The sequence below is a fragment of the Pollachius pollachius genome, assembly GCF_949987615.1.
Source record: "Pollachius pollachius genome assembly, chromosome: 1".
Taxonomy (NCBI): domain Eukaryota; kingdom Metazoa; phylum Chordata; class Actinopteri; order Gadiformes; family Gadidae; genus Pollachius; species Pollachius pollachius.
Window position 1 is genome coordinate 39,783,485 of NC_136934.1, and position 20,077 is coordinate 39,803,561.

General features: G+C 42.4%; 4 protein-coding genes across 8 annotated transcripts in view; 1 reads left to right on the forward strand and 3 right to left on the reverse strand.

Annotated features, from left to right (window-relative positions):
* Positions 1–1,906, reverse strand: part of rims2a (regulating synaptic membrane exocytosis 2a) — a gene marked incomplete at both ends in the record, with an annotated part of 129,426 nt that extends 127,520 nt beyond the window's left edge. For all 4 annotated transcript variants that reach the window (XM_079735492.1, XM_079735493.1, XM_079735491.1 and 1 more), the window contains one exon: positions 1,716–1,906. In XM_079735492.1, the coding sequence (XP_079591618.1) occupies positions 1,716–1,906 (191 nt within the window). The remainder of the gene's footprint in view (positions 1–1,715) is intronic.
* A 1,375-nt stretch (positions 1,907–3,281) lies between these two features.
* dcaf13 (ddb1 and cul4 associated factor 13) lies at positions 3,282–10,514 on the reverse strand. Its single transcript, XM_079739835.1, has 11 exons — positions 10,353–10,514; positions 9,622–9,821; positions 9,328–9,435; positions 9,148–9,237; positions 8,600–8,755; positions 8,315–8,392; positions 7,808–7,890; positions 7,505–7,669; positions 7,182–7,317; positions 4,882–5,045; positions 3,282–3,732 (listed from the first exon to the last, which is right to left on the reverse strand). The coding sequence occupies exons 1-11, from the start codon at positions 10,420–10,422 to the stop codon at positions 3,645–3,647; spliced, it is 1,338 nt and encodes a 445-aa protein (XP_079595961.1). The 5' UTR covers positions 10,423–10,514; the 3' UTR covers positions 3,282–3,644.
* Positions 10,515–11,219: 705 nt separating this feature from the next.
* On the forward strand, positions 11,220–14,804 carry LOC307089975 (solute carrier family 25 member 32-like). Its single transcript, XM_079756474.1, has 7 exons — positions 11,220–11,641; positions 11,732–11,882; positions 12,142–12,227; positions 12,892–13,046; positions 13,417–13,530; positions 13,697–13,842; positions 14,056–14,804. Exons 1-7 carry the CDS (start codon positions 11,443–11,445, stop codon positions 14,180–14,182), a joined length of 978 nt encoding a protein of 325 aa, XP_079612600.1. The 5' UTR covers positions 11,220–11,442; the 3' UTR covers positions 14,183–14,804.
* On the reverse strand, positions 14,228–19,588 carry LOC307089984 (collagen triple helix repeat-containing protein 1-like). Of its 2 annotated transcripts, XM_079756486.1 has the most exons (5): positions 19,475–19,588; positions 18,734–18,811; positions 16,822–17,040; positions 15,890–16,106; positions 14,228–15,373 (listed from the first exon to the last, which is right to left on the reverse strand). In XM_079756486.1, the coding sequence occupies exons 1-5, from the start codon at positions 19,583–19,585 to the stop codon at positions 15,225–15,227; spliced, it is 774 nt and encodes a 257-aa protein (XP_079612612.1). In that variant the 5' UTR covers positions 19,586–19,588; the 3' UTR covers positions 14,228–15,224. The 2 variants fall into 2 exon arrangements, with proteins under 2 accessions (XP_079612612.1, XP_079612613.1); XM_079756487.1 differs by lacking the exon at positions 18,734–18,811 and having other exon boundaries at positions 14,232–15,373.
* Between the last annotated feature and the right edge of the window lie 489 nt (positions 19,589–20,077).

Genomic DNA, 20,077 nt, shown 5'->3' on the forward strand with positions numbered 1-20,077 from the left:
GGGCTGGAACAGGCTTAGAATGAATCACACAGCTTGCGAACACACACACACGCACAAACGCACACGAGCGCACACAAGTGCGTACACGCACATGCACGTACACACACACGCACACGTGCACACACACACACACACGCACACAAACAGCTGAAGGAGTCATGTGTTGGATGGGGCCTGTACATGAGTCATGTTTGCCATGCGAGCGCGAGGTGCGGGGATTACACAACTTCTACTTTCCATTAGGAATGTGGTCGTTGAGCTAATATTTACCTGGAGATGAAAAGCAATAGATCTAATGCGATCTCAACAGCAATCTGGGTGAGACCGGTTTGCTCACGATAGGTCACTGACCGCACACCATGTGGATAGTAGGCCTGACAGGTGTGGCTAAATGAAAGCTGCCCGGCATTATCCTGAATGGGTTTCATCATTGTCTCATCCCCCCTCGCTACCGGAAACACTGTGTAGACTTTTTACACTTCATAGTCTAGCACTATATATAGCATAGGCTAGTGAAAAGGTCCATCTATTATTAGTAATAAACTCAGAATGTGAACTATTTTCCTTATTATTTTCAAAGGGAAACTAAACAAACATCTATCTACCTGCAGACTGAAATACCAGGAAAACCTTATAAATAGCTACCAGTTCCAGGAAACTCAGTAAAACAAACGTGTTACATAAGAGTATTTTTGACTGGAGATGTATATAAATATATATATTTATATATACATATATACATATAAATATACATAGGCCTATGTAATAACCATAAACTGCCTTCATTACGGTAATCGGAACAAATAAATATCAAAAGTAATTTTAGAAAATAAAGGCTATGCTGAAAAACTGATCATTTTGGCGAGCCGGGTCGGGCTTTGGAGAAACTCGTCCGTTCCACCTTAAAAGCCAGCGGACAGCGCCGTGGTGCTGAACCGCTCTGAGCGACATCTGTACAAACTAGGCTGGGGAAACGCTTCCTTTTTCGATGGCAAACCTTGGATGGATCTACTACGGGTTAACGTTAGATCTCGCATCTCGTATCTCGTCCACACTACACGCTCACTAACAAAAGCAGCGCGGCTTAAACGATGATGCTTCATAGTGGCCACATTGTGTAATCCCCCCCTCCCCACCCCACATCCAACCCCCACCCGTGACGTTAATGTGAAAAGGTTAAACATTAGACACGCTTTACTCGAAAATGGCGCCGATGCATGTTTGTTATAGACCTACCCAATCCGTTTAGCTCCACAAAGTAACAAAGCTCGCTTGTGGTTGCACAATATATACCCCCCCAACCCAACCCCACCGCTGTCGCAGGCGCATTAAACGATGCCCTGCAGTAAATTAAAGAGAGAAGAAGCTTCCAAAGCGGGGAAGCATGCAGACAGCGCATTCAGTGCCAACATGATATATGCCACCGTTCTGTCATGATGGAATAATGTGATATTAATGTTGCTCAATGGGAGAATCAGCTCCTCGTGGTGTCAGAAGGCAGCTCGATCACAAACACCCAATCTTCCAGATTAGAAAATGAAAAAACGTGAACTGGTGTGGCTGTAACTTTGGATTTGGTAACCCATCTATCGGCTCGCCAATAAGGGGTTTACTCAAGCACCGACAGCGTTGTCAGCGCTTTCATCACCCCCCCCAACCCCCACCCCTACCCCACAGCCACGTCAAAATGTACTGGATGACTCGCTGTGCCTTACTTGAGCATCGTCTGTTCCTTCGCGTCCTCCTTTTTCTGTCGGTCCATGACACCCATGATGATCTTCCTTTCCTCCTCGGTGAGGTGGCTGAGGTCCGGCATCTCCGCCATAGCGCTGTCTGCTGAAGCAGCCACAGCCAGAGCAGCAGCAGCAGCAGTAGGGCCGCCCCGGGGCCCGTGTGGAGCAGACATCTTTACACACAATTGCTAAATGAAATAAAAAAAGGAATACCAATATAAATAGCAAGACAACCTATGAATCAAATTCTAATGTCAAGCTGTCCAAAAGAAAAGTAGTAGGGATTTGGTGGAGCTATGTGTGCCTGTGTGTGGCTCCCTCAGAATTAAGATTGCTCACAACTACTTGGTGAAATGAATGACACAAGGCTGTACGTTATCCCCAACAGAACTAGCAATAATCCTCACATCGTGCATACATTGCAACCTGCACGTGTGCATCAAAAGGCCAATTAAAATGTGAAAGCAGTCTGCATCATTACAAGTGAAGTGATACATCAAACGAGGTGATTTCTGATCTCCTCATGCAGGCAGTGTGTACAGCTTCTCGTCAATCTATGGGAAGATGCTTCCCATAGTTCCAGGCAGAAATGTGAGGATTGTGGACAGCGCGTTAAAATAATCCACACAACATTGTCTATATCTAAAGCATCATGGTAGTCCAAACATGGTTACATCCATCCAGAAGAGACTGTGAAGTGTAGAGAAATTAGCGAGGCTACGAGAAAAAAAAAAGCTCTTGCCTTTTATTTTGCAATCATGATAAATCCTGTCTAACCCATCGTTGCCATCCTCTAGGAAGGGTTTAGTCTCATGCTGGAACAATGGTGCCCGGTCCGTGCTTTTTTGTTTGTGATCCTTCCCCCGTCTTACTATCGTTTCTCTCTTTCCTCCGGGTCGGTTATTCTTGGAGATTTCTCAAATGCACAAAAATGGATGCAATGAAAAAAAATCCAGATAGGCAGAGTAGGCGGAGCGACTTGAACACGTAGAACAAAGCTGAGCGGACGGGAGAGGGTTCATTGACAGCGGCTGCAAAACGCGGACTGGAATAGTTCGCAGCTGGAGCATCACTACTACCAGTAAGCCTCATTCATATTTCATCACGTAATGTGAGGGAAAGAGCAAACATATGAGCATGAACCACTAGGTGACTTGATTGGTTCACGTCAAACTCTTCAGTGAGATGTATTTACATGTTATCAAAAGCAATCATATTTATCTGAATAAGAGACGTATCGGTTCCAACTTCAGTAGACTACATCCCTTAAAATACATTCAATCAATAAATATTGTTCACAGCAAGCCCTTAAGGCCCTTAGCTTTTAATATTGACCCCCTACAAACTTTTATGTTTGAACCAATTCTGAAGAAGACAAACCTCACTTACGCTTTGATGGCATAATAAAATGATGCGATCGGACGGTGAAGCCTTGGGTAATTCTAACCTACTATGGTGATTCGTGATCATTATTAGCGCCACAAATAACTAATACCTGCAGAGTTCAAAAAGTCCATTTTTAATTAAAAAAACATTTGCCATAATTTGTCTTTCAGGACTTTTTTGCTGTTCGAGTTTCGGTAGCAATACATATAGATATGGTGACCTTACAACATTTGAAAAAAAAATGCATACAATAGAGGGAAAATCCCCTGAATAAAAGTAATCAGGGTTTTATTTTTGATCGAAACCAATGACACAAATCATCGAAATGAAATAAATCCAATGACTCACTCTAGTACTGAAACAAGCCAAAAAGTCACAGGCAGCCTGTTAATATACAATATTAAATCTATATATATATCCCTGTGAGTGACAGCATCGTCTCAGTGTCACTGAACTGGGAGACTGTGCGACATGTGGAGGTTCTTCCGCCTCCCGCTGGACTCCACCAGGTCGCCGCCTCTTCTCTTATTTCATCACGGCCACAACATGCTTCTCCCGCTCCGACAACAATGGCACGGCTCCTGGCTTGCTGTGTTTGCGCATGTTGCGTTCCCTAGAAAAACAGATTGAGAACCATGGTTACATCGAGCTTCGCACGTGCACTGGTGACTGTGGCGAACTGAGGGGGGGTGGGGGGAGGGAGCAGCGAGACAAGACAACGTAAGGGGTTGGGATGGGTGAGACCGGAAGAGACTGTTGACCGGGGGTTCACACGTCATTGACTAATGTACCCTCGCCTAAAATATACATAAAAGCAGTACAAAATTGACTCAGTCCAAACATGTGTGGCGCGGCTCAATCGTATCAATAACTAAGCAAATACGATAACACTCTGCGCAGTGCAGAGCCACCGCAGTATCAATTCACCACGGAAGCATTGAATGAGTATGTAGTGCCTAGGAAGACCACGTCAGAGAGGACATGTGCGGTGGCTAGTTTCCATCTGGAGTGTGGGGCACAGCGTGATGCAGTCAAGTGGGCTATGCCTGGGGATCAACAATACAATCGGTCCTGGAAACAACATTAAAACCTGCTCTATTAACTGAATCACTGACCAGTGATGTCAGCATTTGACAAACAACACCTCCCCCTTTTGCATGTGTACCAGTGGCTCAGATTGCTTGAGGCTGACCTTAACCACTGGCGAATCAAAGCTGCATTTAACACCCGCTAACAAAACATATCCATTTTAACGTATATAAAATAAATGGTGAAAAACCTCTGCTCTGAATTAAACCTAGGACGACAGCCTCTATAAACTATTGACATTATCATGACATCAAGATCCCAACCAACACACCTGTTACAACCTTGAGGAGAGCAATTAATACTTAATGCTGACGCTCTACCTCTAAGCAAGGGATGCTTACTAGGGAACACGTCCTGACCCTACAACTTTAATAGAAGCCCTATTCTGGCCTCCAGTCCAGCGTGATCAGAACTACTAAGGTGGCGGGCTTGGGGCTGTCTTAATAAGACGGTCAGGATAAGGCTGAACACAGAATTTAAAATAAGTAATATAATATAATTTCATAATAACAGTTGCGGCTCAATCAATGCCCCAAGTCCCAACTGTGTTTATTTGGACTGCCTCTAAAAGACATCCCATTTGTAGGCCGGAACGGTCTACAGATGGGTCGACAGTGTGCTAGCCAGTGTGATGAAGAAGCGATGGCTGCGTGACATTAAACACTTGACGTACTTCCTGCGGCGAGCCTCTCTCATCACGGTGTGCTCCTTAGCCTCTGTGTAGATATGCTTGGGCAGGTGGCGATGGCGTGCGATACGCTTCACCTTGGGATGGTGCTGGAACTTCTCCTTCAACTTCTGGTTATAGTTTGCTGCTAGCTTCTCTCTGTGGGAGAGCTATGAAGGAAGGGGGAATAACAGAAATAAAGCACCTGTGAGAGAAAGATTTGGGCAATGTTGAGCAACGGTAAACATAGGTGCAGGCGGGCCGGGATAGGATGTTGTGATTGTTTTGGATTTAGGTACAGCTCTTTCCACTTTAAAGTGTTGGCCTGTACGGGAGGCAGTAAAGTAAGTTCCGCTTGACAACCCCTACGCATTCACATCTAAATCAATGACAGCTTATAAACCGGAGACGCCAGCTCAACAGAGGCCCTCCCTGCCCATAAAGAAGAAAAAAACGTAGCTTTCAAGTCCTGGCCGTCGTTTTGGTAGCGCAGTGTCTTTTGAGAACTCATTCAAGGCTTTCATTGTAATTAGAAGCAATGATTTTCTTGATGCCCTCAGATTAAATTTATTTGACGACGGCCATTAGTTAGTGATCAATTTAGACCTGCTGGAGTCTGCTAAGCATTGTTTATGTACTTTTACTATTTCTCTGTATGTAGTATGTAGATGGAAAGCAGTAGATGTAGATGGAAAGCCATGACCCAAATTCACATGCAACATTTGTCTATAAAGTTCCCTCAAAATTAACCTCATCAACTTTTGCTTTGTTGCATTTATTCCAGGAAGGGGGGGACTTTATTATATGAGAAGCTGTCCATTAAATATGAAAAGCTCAGCCCTTCAAGGAAATATTAAAGTGATGTCTCTTTTCCATGGATCAGAGAGACAGCCTAGATTCAGCATTTCTTCTGAATTAAAAATCCTTTCTGTACAACTAGATTCTTAATGCTTCATTATGTTCTGAGTGCCCCGCTTTAAGTGATTGGCCGATTTAAACTGCTGATAGGAGCAGGGCTGTTCTGATTTATTTAAGTGCAACGCTTGCAAATAAATTCCCCCCTTAAAGTGACAGTAAAACAAGTGCCAAATGTGGGCCAATTTTCTACTCTGTAAACTGCATCAAGGGGATAAAGAAGAGTGAATCTGACTATGAATGCAACAATTGCTATCGGACATGCAACAAAAGAGGACATTGATCTTTATTATTTATCCATAATTGTCCACCACTATCAGGAGCAGGTCCAAACATTTTGACCCAGAAGCCGTACGAAGACGACCACACAGAACGAAGAATCAGGCGCCAAGACTTTTGCGGACCATGTTACCGCCAACAACGGCGTCCAAGCTAAAATCATAAAGGCAGCCAAGCATTGTTGGAGGCAAGTTATAATCTTGCAATTGACTATTACATATTTGTGAAACAAGTGCTACTTTTTTATTTTTTTACGTTTTGGACTCTGATCTGTCAGTGGAAATGCTGTGCCAACTGGTACACTGTACTTATTGAGAGTGATTCTGACCTAAGTCAGCATCTATCGGAAACCTTGGCTGCGGCACTGCCGTATTCCGGCCACAATTGCCAACACTTCCCCTGCTGAGATAGGCACAGAGCCATGGCTGTTAGGAGCTAACTAGGACCGGCATTAGCGATGATATCCATCCTAATAGCAGTGCCTTTGAAGTGATGCGCTAAGCACATAAAATGTACATCAAGTACTTTACTCGAGTACAGACAATGACCGTTTTCAGTAGTCAGCTTTGGTGTCAAATTCATATTTAGCATTCCATTTATAGCTAGCCGATTAGCTGACTAGATGGATAGCTGAATGTTAATTTAGCCCTCAAAACAGACATTGCTTATGTGAGGTTGCTGTAGAGCCATGAAATACATACAATTAAGAGGGAACGGCAAGCTACACTTAAAACACAGCTGTCGTGGGTCAATCGTATGGCGGGGGAAGACACTGATTCCAGAGGACGTAGGTGTTTGGAGGAGGAATATAGAGTAAATCAGGTAGTAGATATAAATAAAACATTAACATAGCTATTGCAACATTAATAAACATTAACATCGCATATTTCACCATTACTTTACAATGTGACTTGGTTCTCGCATTGATTCATTTGATATCAGATCATTTGAAGTCACTATTCACAATTGGAGGCATCCTCCAGGAGAGGAGTAATTCCACAAGTGCGTCTGACACCTACGTGTAAAGACTGAGCACTCTAGTTCACATGCGCCATGAAAATGTGTGGCGGAACCATTAGGTGACGTGAGAACGTAAAAAGGTCGGGACTCACCACTCCGAGCTTCTCGGCTGCATTAGCCTTCCACAAGCGGATGTTCATTTCGTCTGAGCCGCTCATCACATACTTGTTGTCGGCCGACCACTTGACACAGACCACGTGCTGCATGCGCTTGGTGTGGTACACCTCCCTGGAGCGACAGAATTCAGACACAATATTCAGCAATTTCGTCCGTAACCAATGCGAGAATTATTAATGAAAAAGAGGACTGGAACTAAAATCATTATTTCGTGTCGAGATGGCTTTTGACAGTCGTATTAGAGTCAAAAAGACCAGCAGTTGTGATATGGGTGAGGATGGAGCACGCCGGCCCTGACCTGCTGTTTCTGTTCTCCTTGGGGAAGATGCGGATGCTCTTGTCGAAGCTGGCCGAGACAAACTCCCGGCCGGTGGGGGAGTAGTCCACGTCAAGCACCGCAGAGACGTGGTCCATGTGCACCGTGACCGGCTTCTCCAGGTACCTCATGTCGTACGTGTACAGACTAGAGGAAAACACCGGAGTCAGCGTGTTAATACACGTGGGTTGAGAATCACCCAATGGGTGAGGATCACACACGTTAAATATGGTGAGGCATTTATAAAAGTATAATATGAAAACCTAACCCAATACATTCACTCACTTATAATCCTCATTGGCACATGTGAAATAAAACGCTTCCATGGGGTTCCAGGATAATGTATTGCTTCTCATCGTCATGATAACCTGAGAGGATAAATAGACATCCAAGGTTAAAGGTACAATATGTAACATTGACAGAGCGTATAAAATGGTTAATGCAGTACAAATTCACAATATTGTAGTTGTCACTGCCCACCCCCACATACCAAGACTCGAAGCCCATAAGGAATACCACAATTTTATTCGTGTTTTAACAGGGTTCAGAGGACAAGGCTTTTTAGAGTAGAATCTTTTACAATCTCCAGTTAGTTTAATTGCTTCCATGGCTGACACACTGTTTGTATGTCAATTTGTTGCATATCTGGCAACCCAGGGTACTCTGAGAGTGCCAAGAAAATGCCTTCATTCCTTTGCTATTCTGAAAAACGTTCAAATGCTAAGGTATGGAAAGAACCTAAAACCACTAAATATTTTAGAAAAGGTTTGTTTACGTTTGGTCATTACTTACTTTTTTAAGTGGCATCGACTCCCGCATGTCGTAAAGGACTATACTTCTGTCTGACGCACAGCTAGCAAGAAGCTCTGTCTGGAAGAAAAACAATCATATTTCCTTGACTAAACAACTTCAGGAAATTCCATAAGAATGTGGAGGTTCTTCAAGGGGTTCTTTTTATGTACATTGTATGTACATTTCTTGCATTCAATTGCATTCTGTACCAGTAATTGAGCCATGAATATTCAGGTATTTATGCTAGGGCCGGTGAATATATATATGGGAGGGATGGCAGCTCACCTCTACTGGATTGAAGCGCACAGAGCTGAAGCTTTCCACACCCCAGCTGAAGGAGCGGATGGGAGTGCTCCTCTGCTCATCCCAGATGTCAACGGTTTGGCCACAGGTGGCAAATGTGCCGTTTTTCTGATGATGGTCGAGACCGGTGAAAACCGTCTGTAGAGAGAACAGCACATAAATAAGCACTCCGTGGTTTATCATCCATTCCAGTTTCAAACCATGTGACAGACAATAAAGGCTACAGGGAGGAGACACAATTTCAGTTGTTGCAACTATGGATCAAAAACACAACATAGTTTTGTTTGGAGGCAATGGAATTTGCAACAGTTTAGTCAGCATGCCAATTAATAGTAAAAGGGTTTCAGAGCCAAGCCAATTATTTTAAACTGTAACGAGCTGACAATGCCGCATCCCAAACAGCTTCATTATATTTTTGTTGGATAGTTGAATCAGTGCAGATCAGCAATCTATGTGAATATGGCCTGACAACGACCATATTCATACAGTCTTCCCTTTCTTTATAAGATGCAAAATAAATCCAACCATACCTTGCCAAGAATAGTATTGATTGGTTCCTCTTCCACTCCGTAGCCCGGCGCTTCCATATTCCACTGTTTGATCGTTTTGTCATCACCAATCTATCACAAGAAACCATAAGTCAGAATGATGGTCATGTCTTTGTCTTGTATGCTAAAATAGTAAATAATTTATCAATAATACACATTTACCGAGAAGAAAGAAGTGCCACAGAAGCGGACCACCATCCCACGAACAAAGCCCTCATGTGCTTGGATTGTGCGGACACAATTGTGCTTGGTCAGATTCCACAATTTCACCTTGGGAATTCAAATTGAAAGTTTGCCTCGATAACATTAATAATATTTCTGCAACCATAATGCCATAATGTCAAGTTAATGCAGGGATTGATCTTCACATACATAATAAAAAGGGGTAAGTTCCTTTTCGTAAAAATCAATACATTATGTAATTATTAAACAAATGGTAATTGTGTGTGTGTTTACCTCTCCGTCACATGCGCCAGACAGCAGAGTGGAAAGGCTAGTGGAGTGTTTGGCCATGCAGTTGATAGCATCTCTATGTCCATCCAGAGAAGCAAGAAAAGGCTTGGCAAGTACTCGCTCTAGCTTAGTGGCATTCATAGCCCGGGTGTATTCCCTTGGCACTTCGAATGGATTGAGGGTTGGGTCATAATTTCTTGGGACTAAAAAGGAAAACAAAGTATTAATAATCACAATGTCACCGAATGTTTATAAGGGTGTTGTATTCACTATTTAGATAATAAGCAAATGGGTCATAATTCCTCAATAGATCCCTCCCTATTCATGAAAAAATATATTTTAACTGAGTAAACGGAATAGCGATAAACTCGCCAATATTGCACCTCTACTTTCAGCTTAGGTCATCCTCAAGCAACGTTCTGCCAATAAGGCTGAAGCGTTCAATCACTTCAGACTTCTTGACATAAAGTTGCTCAAACACCGTAGAGGTGCAACATTGTTAACGTATACATAAATTGGAAACTCCGTAGAATGAATAGCGACTAACCTCTTCGAGGTTAGTCGCTTGTGGTTAGGTCCAAACCATACGGTCAGTTTTGTATTGATTAGTTGCGTTTACAACTATTTCGCAACTAAACTATTTGGAAAACGTTTATGCCTGCAGTTAACTGAACGGACCAAGCTAAACAGCAAGCTAGCCGAACATGCTTGTGGTCAATGTAAAGAGGACTTACCACGCTGGATATCATATTTAGTTTCGCGGACATAGTCGTCCGGGTTTCTGGACAGCACTTTAACCTTCATTGTGATGTTGATAAAGTGTGAGCGTATTCATAAAAAAGTATATTTTTCTATGACAAATACATTCTAAGAGAGAGTGGCCATGTGTTGATGTTGTGAGGTCACGTGGATTAACACACTTCTTCGTGTTTTTTTTTCCAAGCGGTTACTTTCCGACGTCATTTGAGCACTACCGCCCCTACCAGGGACAAAGTGGAACTGCACTCGTCAAAAACCAAGTTCAACTTAAAAATCGAAACACCTTTTTGCTCAATTAATTTGGAAAACTTTGTAATACTTAAGAAGTATATATAAGTATATATATATATATATATTCCCCAGTATTCCTTATTTCCCCAGTTATGTCTCCCTGTCATATTTCTCACAGTGTAATAATATAAAAAGCTCTACTGTTTCTACTTATTTAAAAAATAAATAACAATTCCTGTAGGATGCTTCCCTATGAGGTCGGGGTGTTTTTTGAAGCTAGAATGTCTCAACCTTTATTGTATAAATAGTGTTTCTTATTTCCTCTCCCCCCGAAGTCCTGCAGACCTGCATTCTCCTCAAATCCCCTGAATCCCGAGAATCTGTCTTGCCTTTCCATTTCCCATATCCCTTGCCAGCTCTTTGTCATCCCTTCCAATATTCTTTATTTTCTCTCAACTTCACGAAATTATGTTAAATCCACCCTTCCCTTTTGAGCCTGTTTGTTTTAGCCAGAGCTCAGATATCCAACATGGCCGCGGTGCAGTGTGGGATATTTGTACGTCACATATCGTGGCACCGTTTATTTTTCAGTACGAGAAACGACACGGTTGCGGAGGAAGGTCAGACAGGATACTGACAGGGGGATTAGAGACACCCCCCACATGCCAAAACGTGGGTCACTAGCGACAGATCACACGTATTCAATGTAGGTATAATCGTGTGTCAGCAAACAGTGTGATTAGCATGTTAATCCATGCTGTGTGGACGGATGAGGACTAGATCCAAGAGAAGTGCACATTTTCAACATAGCTATCGATCGCCTGGCTAGCCAACATGACTTCTTCTCCAACTGACGGAAGTGTGACTGTCAAAACCGAAAGCCCATCTAGCTTCAAGTCATATTCCATTACGGGGAATATTCAGCAGTTGTTAAGCCATGTAAAGGTGGAGAACCTAGTGGCAGGGCTGAGTGGGGGCGTAGTGTCTACGATGGTCCTCCATCCTTTGGATTTAGTCAAAATCAGGTTTGCAGGTAGGTGTACCTAACCAACACATGTGTGACAGCGGCAGTTATTCACGTGTTTTTTCTTCCATTGATCTTGAGCATGTGCCATTTGTTCAGTAAGCGACGGACTGGACTTGAGACCTAAATACAATGGCATCATCCACTGTATGAGGAGTGTCTGGCAACAAGAAGGTCTGAGAGGGCTCTACCAAGGAGCTACACCTAACATTTGGGGCGCTGGAGCCTCATGGGGTCTCTACTTCTTCTTGTAAGTAGCCTGTTGGCCATGTCATGTACCACACACATTCACAGTCAATCAAAGACAAAACATAAATATGTATTGGGATTGCACATCAAAGTGTCACATCTCACAATGCTAATCAAGACTTTCTCAAAATGTTCCTCTCACTGTTATACACTCACTGAAAATAGCAGTGTGTATCATAATGTTATGGTTGTCCAAAGCAGCCGGTTCATATCTACATAAGTTGGTATCGGTAACCTGTCTCTTGGCTCTTTCCCCGCAGTTACAACGCCATCAAAGCATACACAAGGGAAGGTCGCCAAACGGAGCTGAGTGCCACAGAGCACCTGGTGTCTGCGGCTGAAGCAGGTTAGCGCCGCTTAGAACCAGGCCTGGCTGCCGCCTTACTACAAGCACACATGCCCTATTGACACACTGATAATGACTGCTGGCTTCTTCCCACCAACACTCAGATAATGCCGCACAGTGCGCCCATCATGGGGAAATGCTAATTAGCTTGTGCCTCCTCTATTCACCCAGTCCCCATAGTCACATGTCCGATTGTAAATCAAGTTAGGTGTTTCAAAGTAAGCTGCTCGAAAGTGTAACGGGATAGATATTTTGTAGAGACTGCACACAAACATGGAAGATTCTCAGGGGGGATGGGAATAGATTTGAACTATTGCTAGATATTGATATTGAAGAGTTCCATCGTTGATATACATGTCGATTTTATTTATATAGCTCTTAGTCTTCCTGTCTTTTTGCTTATGTAACAACGTCATGAGCCCATCTCACATTGGGACGAGAAATAAGGATACAAACTAGAAGTCGAAATATAATTTTTTATTAAATATTCAAATGGTTAATGTTCTCGCAGCACATGTTTGTTATTAGTGTGTTAGTGTATTATTGTGTATCTGTATTTCTTTATATGCTTCTACTTCATTGCTTAGATTCATAAGATAATGTGCATTCTCGCCACCTGTCCTGACAAAGTGTGTTCCTTACTGCGTGTCTCTTTTCCATTTAGGTATACTGACTCTAACAATAACCAACCCAATCTGGGTGACCAAGACCAGGCTAATTCTGCAATACAACAGTGACCCTAGCAGCAAAGAGTACAAGGGCATGGTAGATGCATTGATCAAGATTTACCAGCAGGAGGGAGTGCGTGGACTATACAGAGTAAGTGTTAATTTGCGAATTACAGTTGGTAAATGTATAAGCTAATACTAATGTATTAGCTACTAATACCAATGTCAGCTTTACTTTGTAATACCTCATTCCCCACCTGTCCTTAACATTTTTGGTTGGGTTGCATTGGATTTGCCACTAGAGGGCACTCCTCAGCCATATTAATGCATAATAAACAACGCTGTGCCATGATCTGATATGAAGTGATAATTCATTATTAATACATTGCCTTTCTTAATGCTATGTTGGTGCATTTATGCATGATGTATTGTCTCATATGCATTTGAAGAAGCACAACAGTTCTTTAAATAATATAATAGCTGTGGTTTGAATTCATGATGTTATTGTATTTTCTTTTAAGGGGTACATCCCTGGATTGTTTGGGACGTCTCATGGAGCACTCCAGTTCATGGCCTATGAAGAGCTGAAGAGAGAATACACCAAATACAAGAACATGGCTCCAGAGCAGAAGCTGGTGAGTCAGCAATTCCTCAGGGCTCATGTTTCCCATTCCATGACCCATGGCTGTTCACCCCATCTGTCTCCCCTATATATATATATATATGTGTGTGTGTATATATATGTATATGTGCTAGGTGTGGATATACATCCATACAATCATGTGTATCCCGCCTTCACAGAACCCACTGGAATACATCACAATGGCAGCCCTATCCAAAATATTTGCTGTGGCGACGACGTACCCTTACCAGGTGGTCCGGGCTCGACTGCAGGACCAGCACAACAAATACAATGGCATCACAGATGTCATCAGACGGACGTGGAGGTACAGAGAGACTTCATCTAGATCCACAGATGTTGTATCGAGATCAAAGTTCAAATCATTAATTTATAGCTTAAATCTGTTCTGATCTTTTTGGTAGATATCTATTGGCAAGGGACAAAAGTGGGATTTAATTTGGTGTGCTAATCACCCCCTAAAAAGTTAGTTTTTATTGCACACAGATGTCATGAGAGATCTTTTTATCCGTCTCCGCAGGAACGAAGGCGCCCGGGGCTTCTACAAAGGCATAGGGCCCAACGTGATCCGCGTCACTCCCGCTTGCTGTATCACCTTTTTGGTGTACGAGAACGTGTCTCGCTTACTGCTGGGTCAGTACAAGTGAGTAACGGGTGCAAAGAACACAACAAAACCGAGACACTGGGTCTAGAGCTGGTCATGCACCGCTGTGGGAGAGGCACTTGGACCGAGGCGCCGAAGTGGACAGACATAGCTGGAGAGACCTGCTTACACTTATGAACTCCTTATGTTGCCAGGAGCAACCAGAGACTCCCTGCTGTGGGGTTACACCCGGACGAGACTGGATGAGGTGGGAGCATAGATGTATTTTGAGATACTCTTTGAAATGTGAATGTTTCCACTCCTAAACAGGGTTATTGAGTTACAACAAATAGCATCTGAAATTATACTCCCGACACATCGGCCTCTTGAAATTAGAGAGGGCGAGAGCCTTCAACATCAGTGCAAAATACATGCCTTTCATTCTGAGTTGCAACGATTTCTTCCTGGAATTGAAGATTAACCGGAACAAATTTACAATCATCCTTTAACAACATAGAAACACAACCTTTGTTCTCAGGCTTCTAGTTGCTTTCAAACATCTTACTAATTCATATACAAAACATTTGGGTTGCTTTTTAATTAATTACAGGATTTCTTTACAAAAATGTGTATTTATCTATTCTCCTTCCTCCGTTCACGTATTAAGAATTTGTGTTGGAATATAATTTTAATATGTGTCTTTTTAATTTCATTTTTTATAATCGATACCTGGTCATTTGGAAATACAGCAAATACATATCGGTTATAGTTTTTTCATAATCATGCAGTCACACAATACAAAAGTGAAATGGTAACTTTCAATGAGACTGAACAAGATGAGGAAACGTGTGATTTAACTTAAGTTATAAAAAAAATGACTTCTTTACTAGCAGTAATAAATCATTTTTCTTCACTACATATGCTACAAAAAATTAGCAATGTACAGTAAAAAATTACAGTACTGTTCCCTATCAACTAGCTTTACAAAGAATACATTCAAGCTAAAAATCCCTTCTCATGTTCCAGCCACGCCTGATGGTTTTATAGAGGGAGATAACACTGCACTCCCAGAGACCTGCCAGCCCTTTAGCTAATTATATATACGTTCAAAATGATTTTGGAAGCTCTTCAATGACGATCCTGGAGACAGAATTCCAGCCCGTGGACGCGTCACCCCGGGGGTAGTCAGAACATGTCCCCACCCAAACAGCCACGTCCACCAGGCCCGACTTCATGCCTTCGCACAACCCTTCCACTGGGGAACAAACACACATACGAAGAGAGCAGTTCAGTCATGTCACATTCAGCCAAGGCCTGAAGCCCACTCCAGAGCTGTTAACTGGCTTTAATCTCCCACACAGTGGTTTAAAGCTAATTGGAAGCATATTGCTGACAGGAAAACCTTTTTTATTATATGCTCTTGGTGAGAGCTCTACTCTTTATTGATTCTCAACTTCTGCTTAAGAAACTGTACCCTAAAATAGCATATTGTGGGACATAGTAATTTGCAAGGATATATTTAACTTTTTTTATTATAATGTCAGACTTGGAATACGACTTATAAATATAGATAAAAGGCCTAAAGATAAAGGTCTTATATCTATATTTATAACTCTGTATGAATATTTCAGATTTAGAAATGTTCATATATCAAAAAGAACTGATCTCATATTCATGGAGCCCTCATACATCTCAAAACATTCCCACAAACTATAAATCAAATCACAATTGAATAGGATTATCACATTTTGTCCCTCAGTTTAGTCCTCACCTGAAGATGTCCTGTGGATGTTAATGGTTGAGTTGAGCTCTAGGCTGCCCTGATCCAGGTAGATGATGGATTCGACAGGCAGAGGCCCTGTACACTCTGCACCATTAAAGGTGAAGTACCATCTCTGGCAGCAAGCGGTCTTACACTTGAGTCTGAGAGAACCGCTGAAGAGAACTCTCAGGGTGCTGTCTGAGCGCAGCTTGGTAAATGTGCAGTCCTGAAACCGGCACAAGATATAAAAAGGTTCAAGTGTTAGGAAGGACACTAGCCTGGCACTGTTCAATAGTAAAGGACAACTATTTAATCTGCATCAACAAGGGTAGTTGTTTGTCTTGGACTATTATCTTGAGTCTGAAATACTCACAGCAGACAGCAACTAAAGCATCTCACAGTGGTACAGCATGCAAAGAAAATTGCACTCAATAGATATTTTAGTTTAGACTTATACTCTACTTATATACACTATTATACTGTAGTATATATTCACTACATTTAAAGGACCAGTAGGCAAGATTTAGAGGAAATTCCAATAACTGACAAGAATTTCCAAAGCCAGAAGAAAAAAAAAAACCATCCCACTGCCTTAAGCCCCCCCCCCACCAAGCAATGGTATTTTCCTGGTTTGATACCAAACTAGCACTGCTTGGTTGTTTTTTGCAGGCGGATTAAACATTCTTTGCAAGTCTACTACACAGTCATAGAGCACACTATAATTTATTTAGTCTGTTTTTTGGAAAACATTGGATTTACAGATGTTATCTGTCTTAATTATTTTTTTCATAAATATTGCCTACTGCTCCTTTTATATATTTCACGATTAATGTAGTCGAGTACAGAAGGGTGATTAAATAAAATAAACCAGCAATGTGTATGTTACACCTCTCTGATCTCCCCACTGTCTCCCTAATGTAAAAACATCAGCATTAACTTACTGCTATTTTCCCCAGGTCGATGCCGTAGTTGAGAGATTTCCAGGCACACTGCTTGTAGTTGGGTCTCCAGGGCTCCTCAAACACCTCACTCACACACTCGCCCTTCTCGCCTCTCATGCCATCACGGCCGGGGATGCCCGGCGTCCCAGGGATGCCGTTGGTACCGGGGTTTCCCTCTCTGCCAGGGTTACCCGCTGGCCCTTGCAGACAGCTTCCATGCTGAATGGTTAAAAATACAGTCGAGAGAAAACAGGGAGGTGGAGTTGAAGAGAGAAGGTGTGGTAGGTGGTGGTGATGATGAGCACAAATGAGGGTAAGGGGAAAAAGGAAGAGGAAAGACATACTGTCCGAAGAAGAAATCATATAGGTGACTTTGTGTTTCCTACGGGTTAGTCAGGAGATTATCTTATCAAACCTAGCCCCATTGTTAAACCATGAGTTGAGTGGATGAGTTCACACGAGGGTCTGCACTGAAGGTCTTGTGGTGACAGTGAACCTCGGGAGGTTCTTGCTCAGCGTCTGTCTAAGAGATATCCTGGAGTGAATCACGGCTATTTTTTAAAAACAGATGCTGCCTTTTTGTGATGCTGACTCAATCCCAGACAGACAGTCTGGCTAGTCAGCTGAAGCAGCCAACACCACACAGGGTGAGGGAGAGCCCTAATGCAGTTACAAGGTGACATTTGGTTCTTATCATGTGGTGGACCAAGAGAAAACAGACGCCTGCAGATAGATTACCACATCGGAGGATGGATAATGGTCAAAGGGAAATGTTTACATCACGAGAGGTTTGGATTTAATGGTCGGATGAATTGTAAGCTAAAGCAGTTTGTGCATGCTGTGTAAACAGTATTTGTGATGACAACTGCATCCAGTGGTGACAAGAGTGAGAACAGTGCTGCATTGAGCAAACCCTGGTGCCCACTGAGGTAGTGGTCTTGAACAAAGACTATCACTGCCTTGTTTCTTTAAGCCTAGGTTTGAGTGGGAGTTGAGGCATAACATGGCCAAAAGCCAAAGCAAAGACGGCCTCAAGAGAAAACAAAATCTCAAGTTTCAGGATGGAGCCCTAACTTAATTGGGTGGCCGGGGGAGGGGAAGACTCAATTTGGTTTTTAGTCTGGGATTGGCAAATCCTTGGATGGTAAATCTGAAAGTGAGGATACTGAATACGAGTACTGAAGAGGATCAGATCTGATCTCGTGGGTATCTATATACAGCTGGCTGCTGAAAAAGCCCATGGTCTGTTTTAGTCATCAAGTGGTGGTCATGCTTGAGCAACACAACCATCTGCTGTGCTCTGCTGGAACCATGGTGCGTGACATCATGCTTCGCAGTGCAGTGACTGCCGCAATAAATGCATCAAGTGCTGAATTTTAATGGAATATGTGGTGGCATTGCATGTGAGCTAACGGAATTTGTCTGTGTAATAAAACATTATTATTTGATCATGAATGGACCAAACGATGGAAATTGCTTCAGAGGTACTGTAGACCACTCCAATATAGAAGTTATTTCGCCAGGGTTTGGTATTCAAAAATGGGAAAAAAAATTATGACATGTTAGTAAGGCTGGGGTTTGTATCTGGAGCCCATTCAAAGTATACACTACGGTGAATGGAGCCTCTGTCCAGTCCACTGAACTTTACAGCTGGCTTTTATATTAACCTCCTGCCTTGTGACTGTAGCAGTGCGGCCTGAAAAGAGTAAGTAGTTTAGTTCTACTTCAAGCAAGAGCATGCAAAGAAGCATTTAGGAATCACATTTTAATTTATGCATAGGGCAAAAAGTTACGCAAAACATGCAAAGCACGGCTTTGGTGATTTGACAAGCAATTGTTTTTTTATGTTAAAACTGTATTTTTCACCTCATTTGTTTTAAACAATTTGATATGGAATATCTTGGATGATTACCATGGTGTTTGAATTGGTAGATCGTGCTTCCTCTGAGATTCTAGTGCAGTTGGGATTGTCTGCATCGTTTCCAGTGCACTAGATACAGAGGGCGACATGAGTTACCAGATTCATTATACAATGCTGCTCTGGTCTGTCAAATGTAAATGCGAAGGTCAATATTTCAGTGGGGTTAGTGTTATTTAGATTGAGCATTGCATCTAGGCGTACTGCATACAACTACAAAGCGCTACACATAAACAATATTAAGAATATTGTTTCAAAGCTTTTTGCCATGTGTTGTCAATACTGCTGCACTGAGACAGAAACAGAAAAGTCAGACTCAATCTCTATATCAGAACTTCCTTTCTGGGCCGGCATTCTTTATTTTCGTTGTGTCTGTTGGAAAGATGCCAACTTTGGCTTAGACATATAACAAATAGTCCTATGTCTAAAAGATATTGTCATTAAAAGACTGACATTCAATACATACGTTTTTCTTATAGGTAACTTTGCCATAACCTTATAACGTCATAACATGTCATTATTCATAAACATGTATTTTGTATTTTGTGGATATATAGTTTTTTACTATTTGTAATTTAATAATCACAAAAAAATCGCCTAAAAATTCTACTTCAAATAGTCTGCAATAGAAGCAGCCAATATTTGTCAAACAAAGAGAAAACATTTAGGAACGTCTCGGTTCGAATTGCAAATTATTTCCTTTTATATATTTGGCTTCATGTAACTGTGTCTTACCTTATCAAATTCTGCATCCTTTCGATACCCACGGTTCCTCACCTTTTCCACTGCATAAAGAGGTAGAACGAGGCAGACGAGTAGCAGCAGCCGGCCGAAAGGAGACATCATGTCTCGGCGAAAATGCGATTTGAGCCAAAGCTTCACTCCAACAGGAGTTTTGGTGGAGGAGGCAGGTAGGTTAAGAGAGGATCCTGAATTGTAGCGTTATCCCGGTCTACTTTAACGCAATTTCCGGTCTGTTACTTATTACGAGACAATTTACTGCCAGTTAGCTGTCCCCGGTGCGAGAAGAATGAGAAAATGACGGGAAAAGCGACATCAATGAGGATCAATATAGAGTTTTGACAAAACATTTGACCAAGCAATACTCGAAAGATTGAATAGAAAAGGATTCACTCTATCGCATGTCACACCCTCTCTCACCGCTAAACCCATCTGACTGACTGGCCCGCCCTCTTTCGCCAACAACGGTCGTTTGGAGCATCCCCGTCCATGCGTTCCGTCGTGGGAGGAGATCGCCTGGGAACGAGGTTAGGAGGCAGGGCAAAACGGAGAGGAAGTGAACTTCGCGCTCAACATGTGATGTTTGCGAAGCAAGTC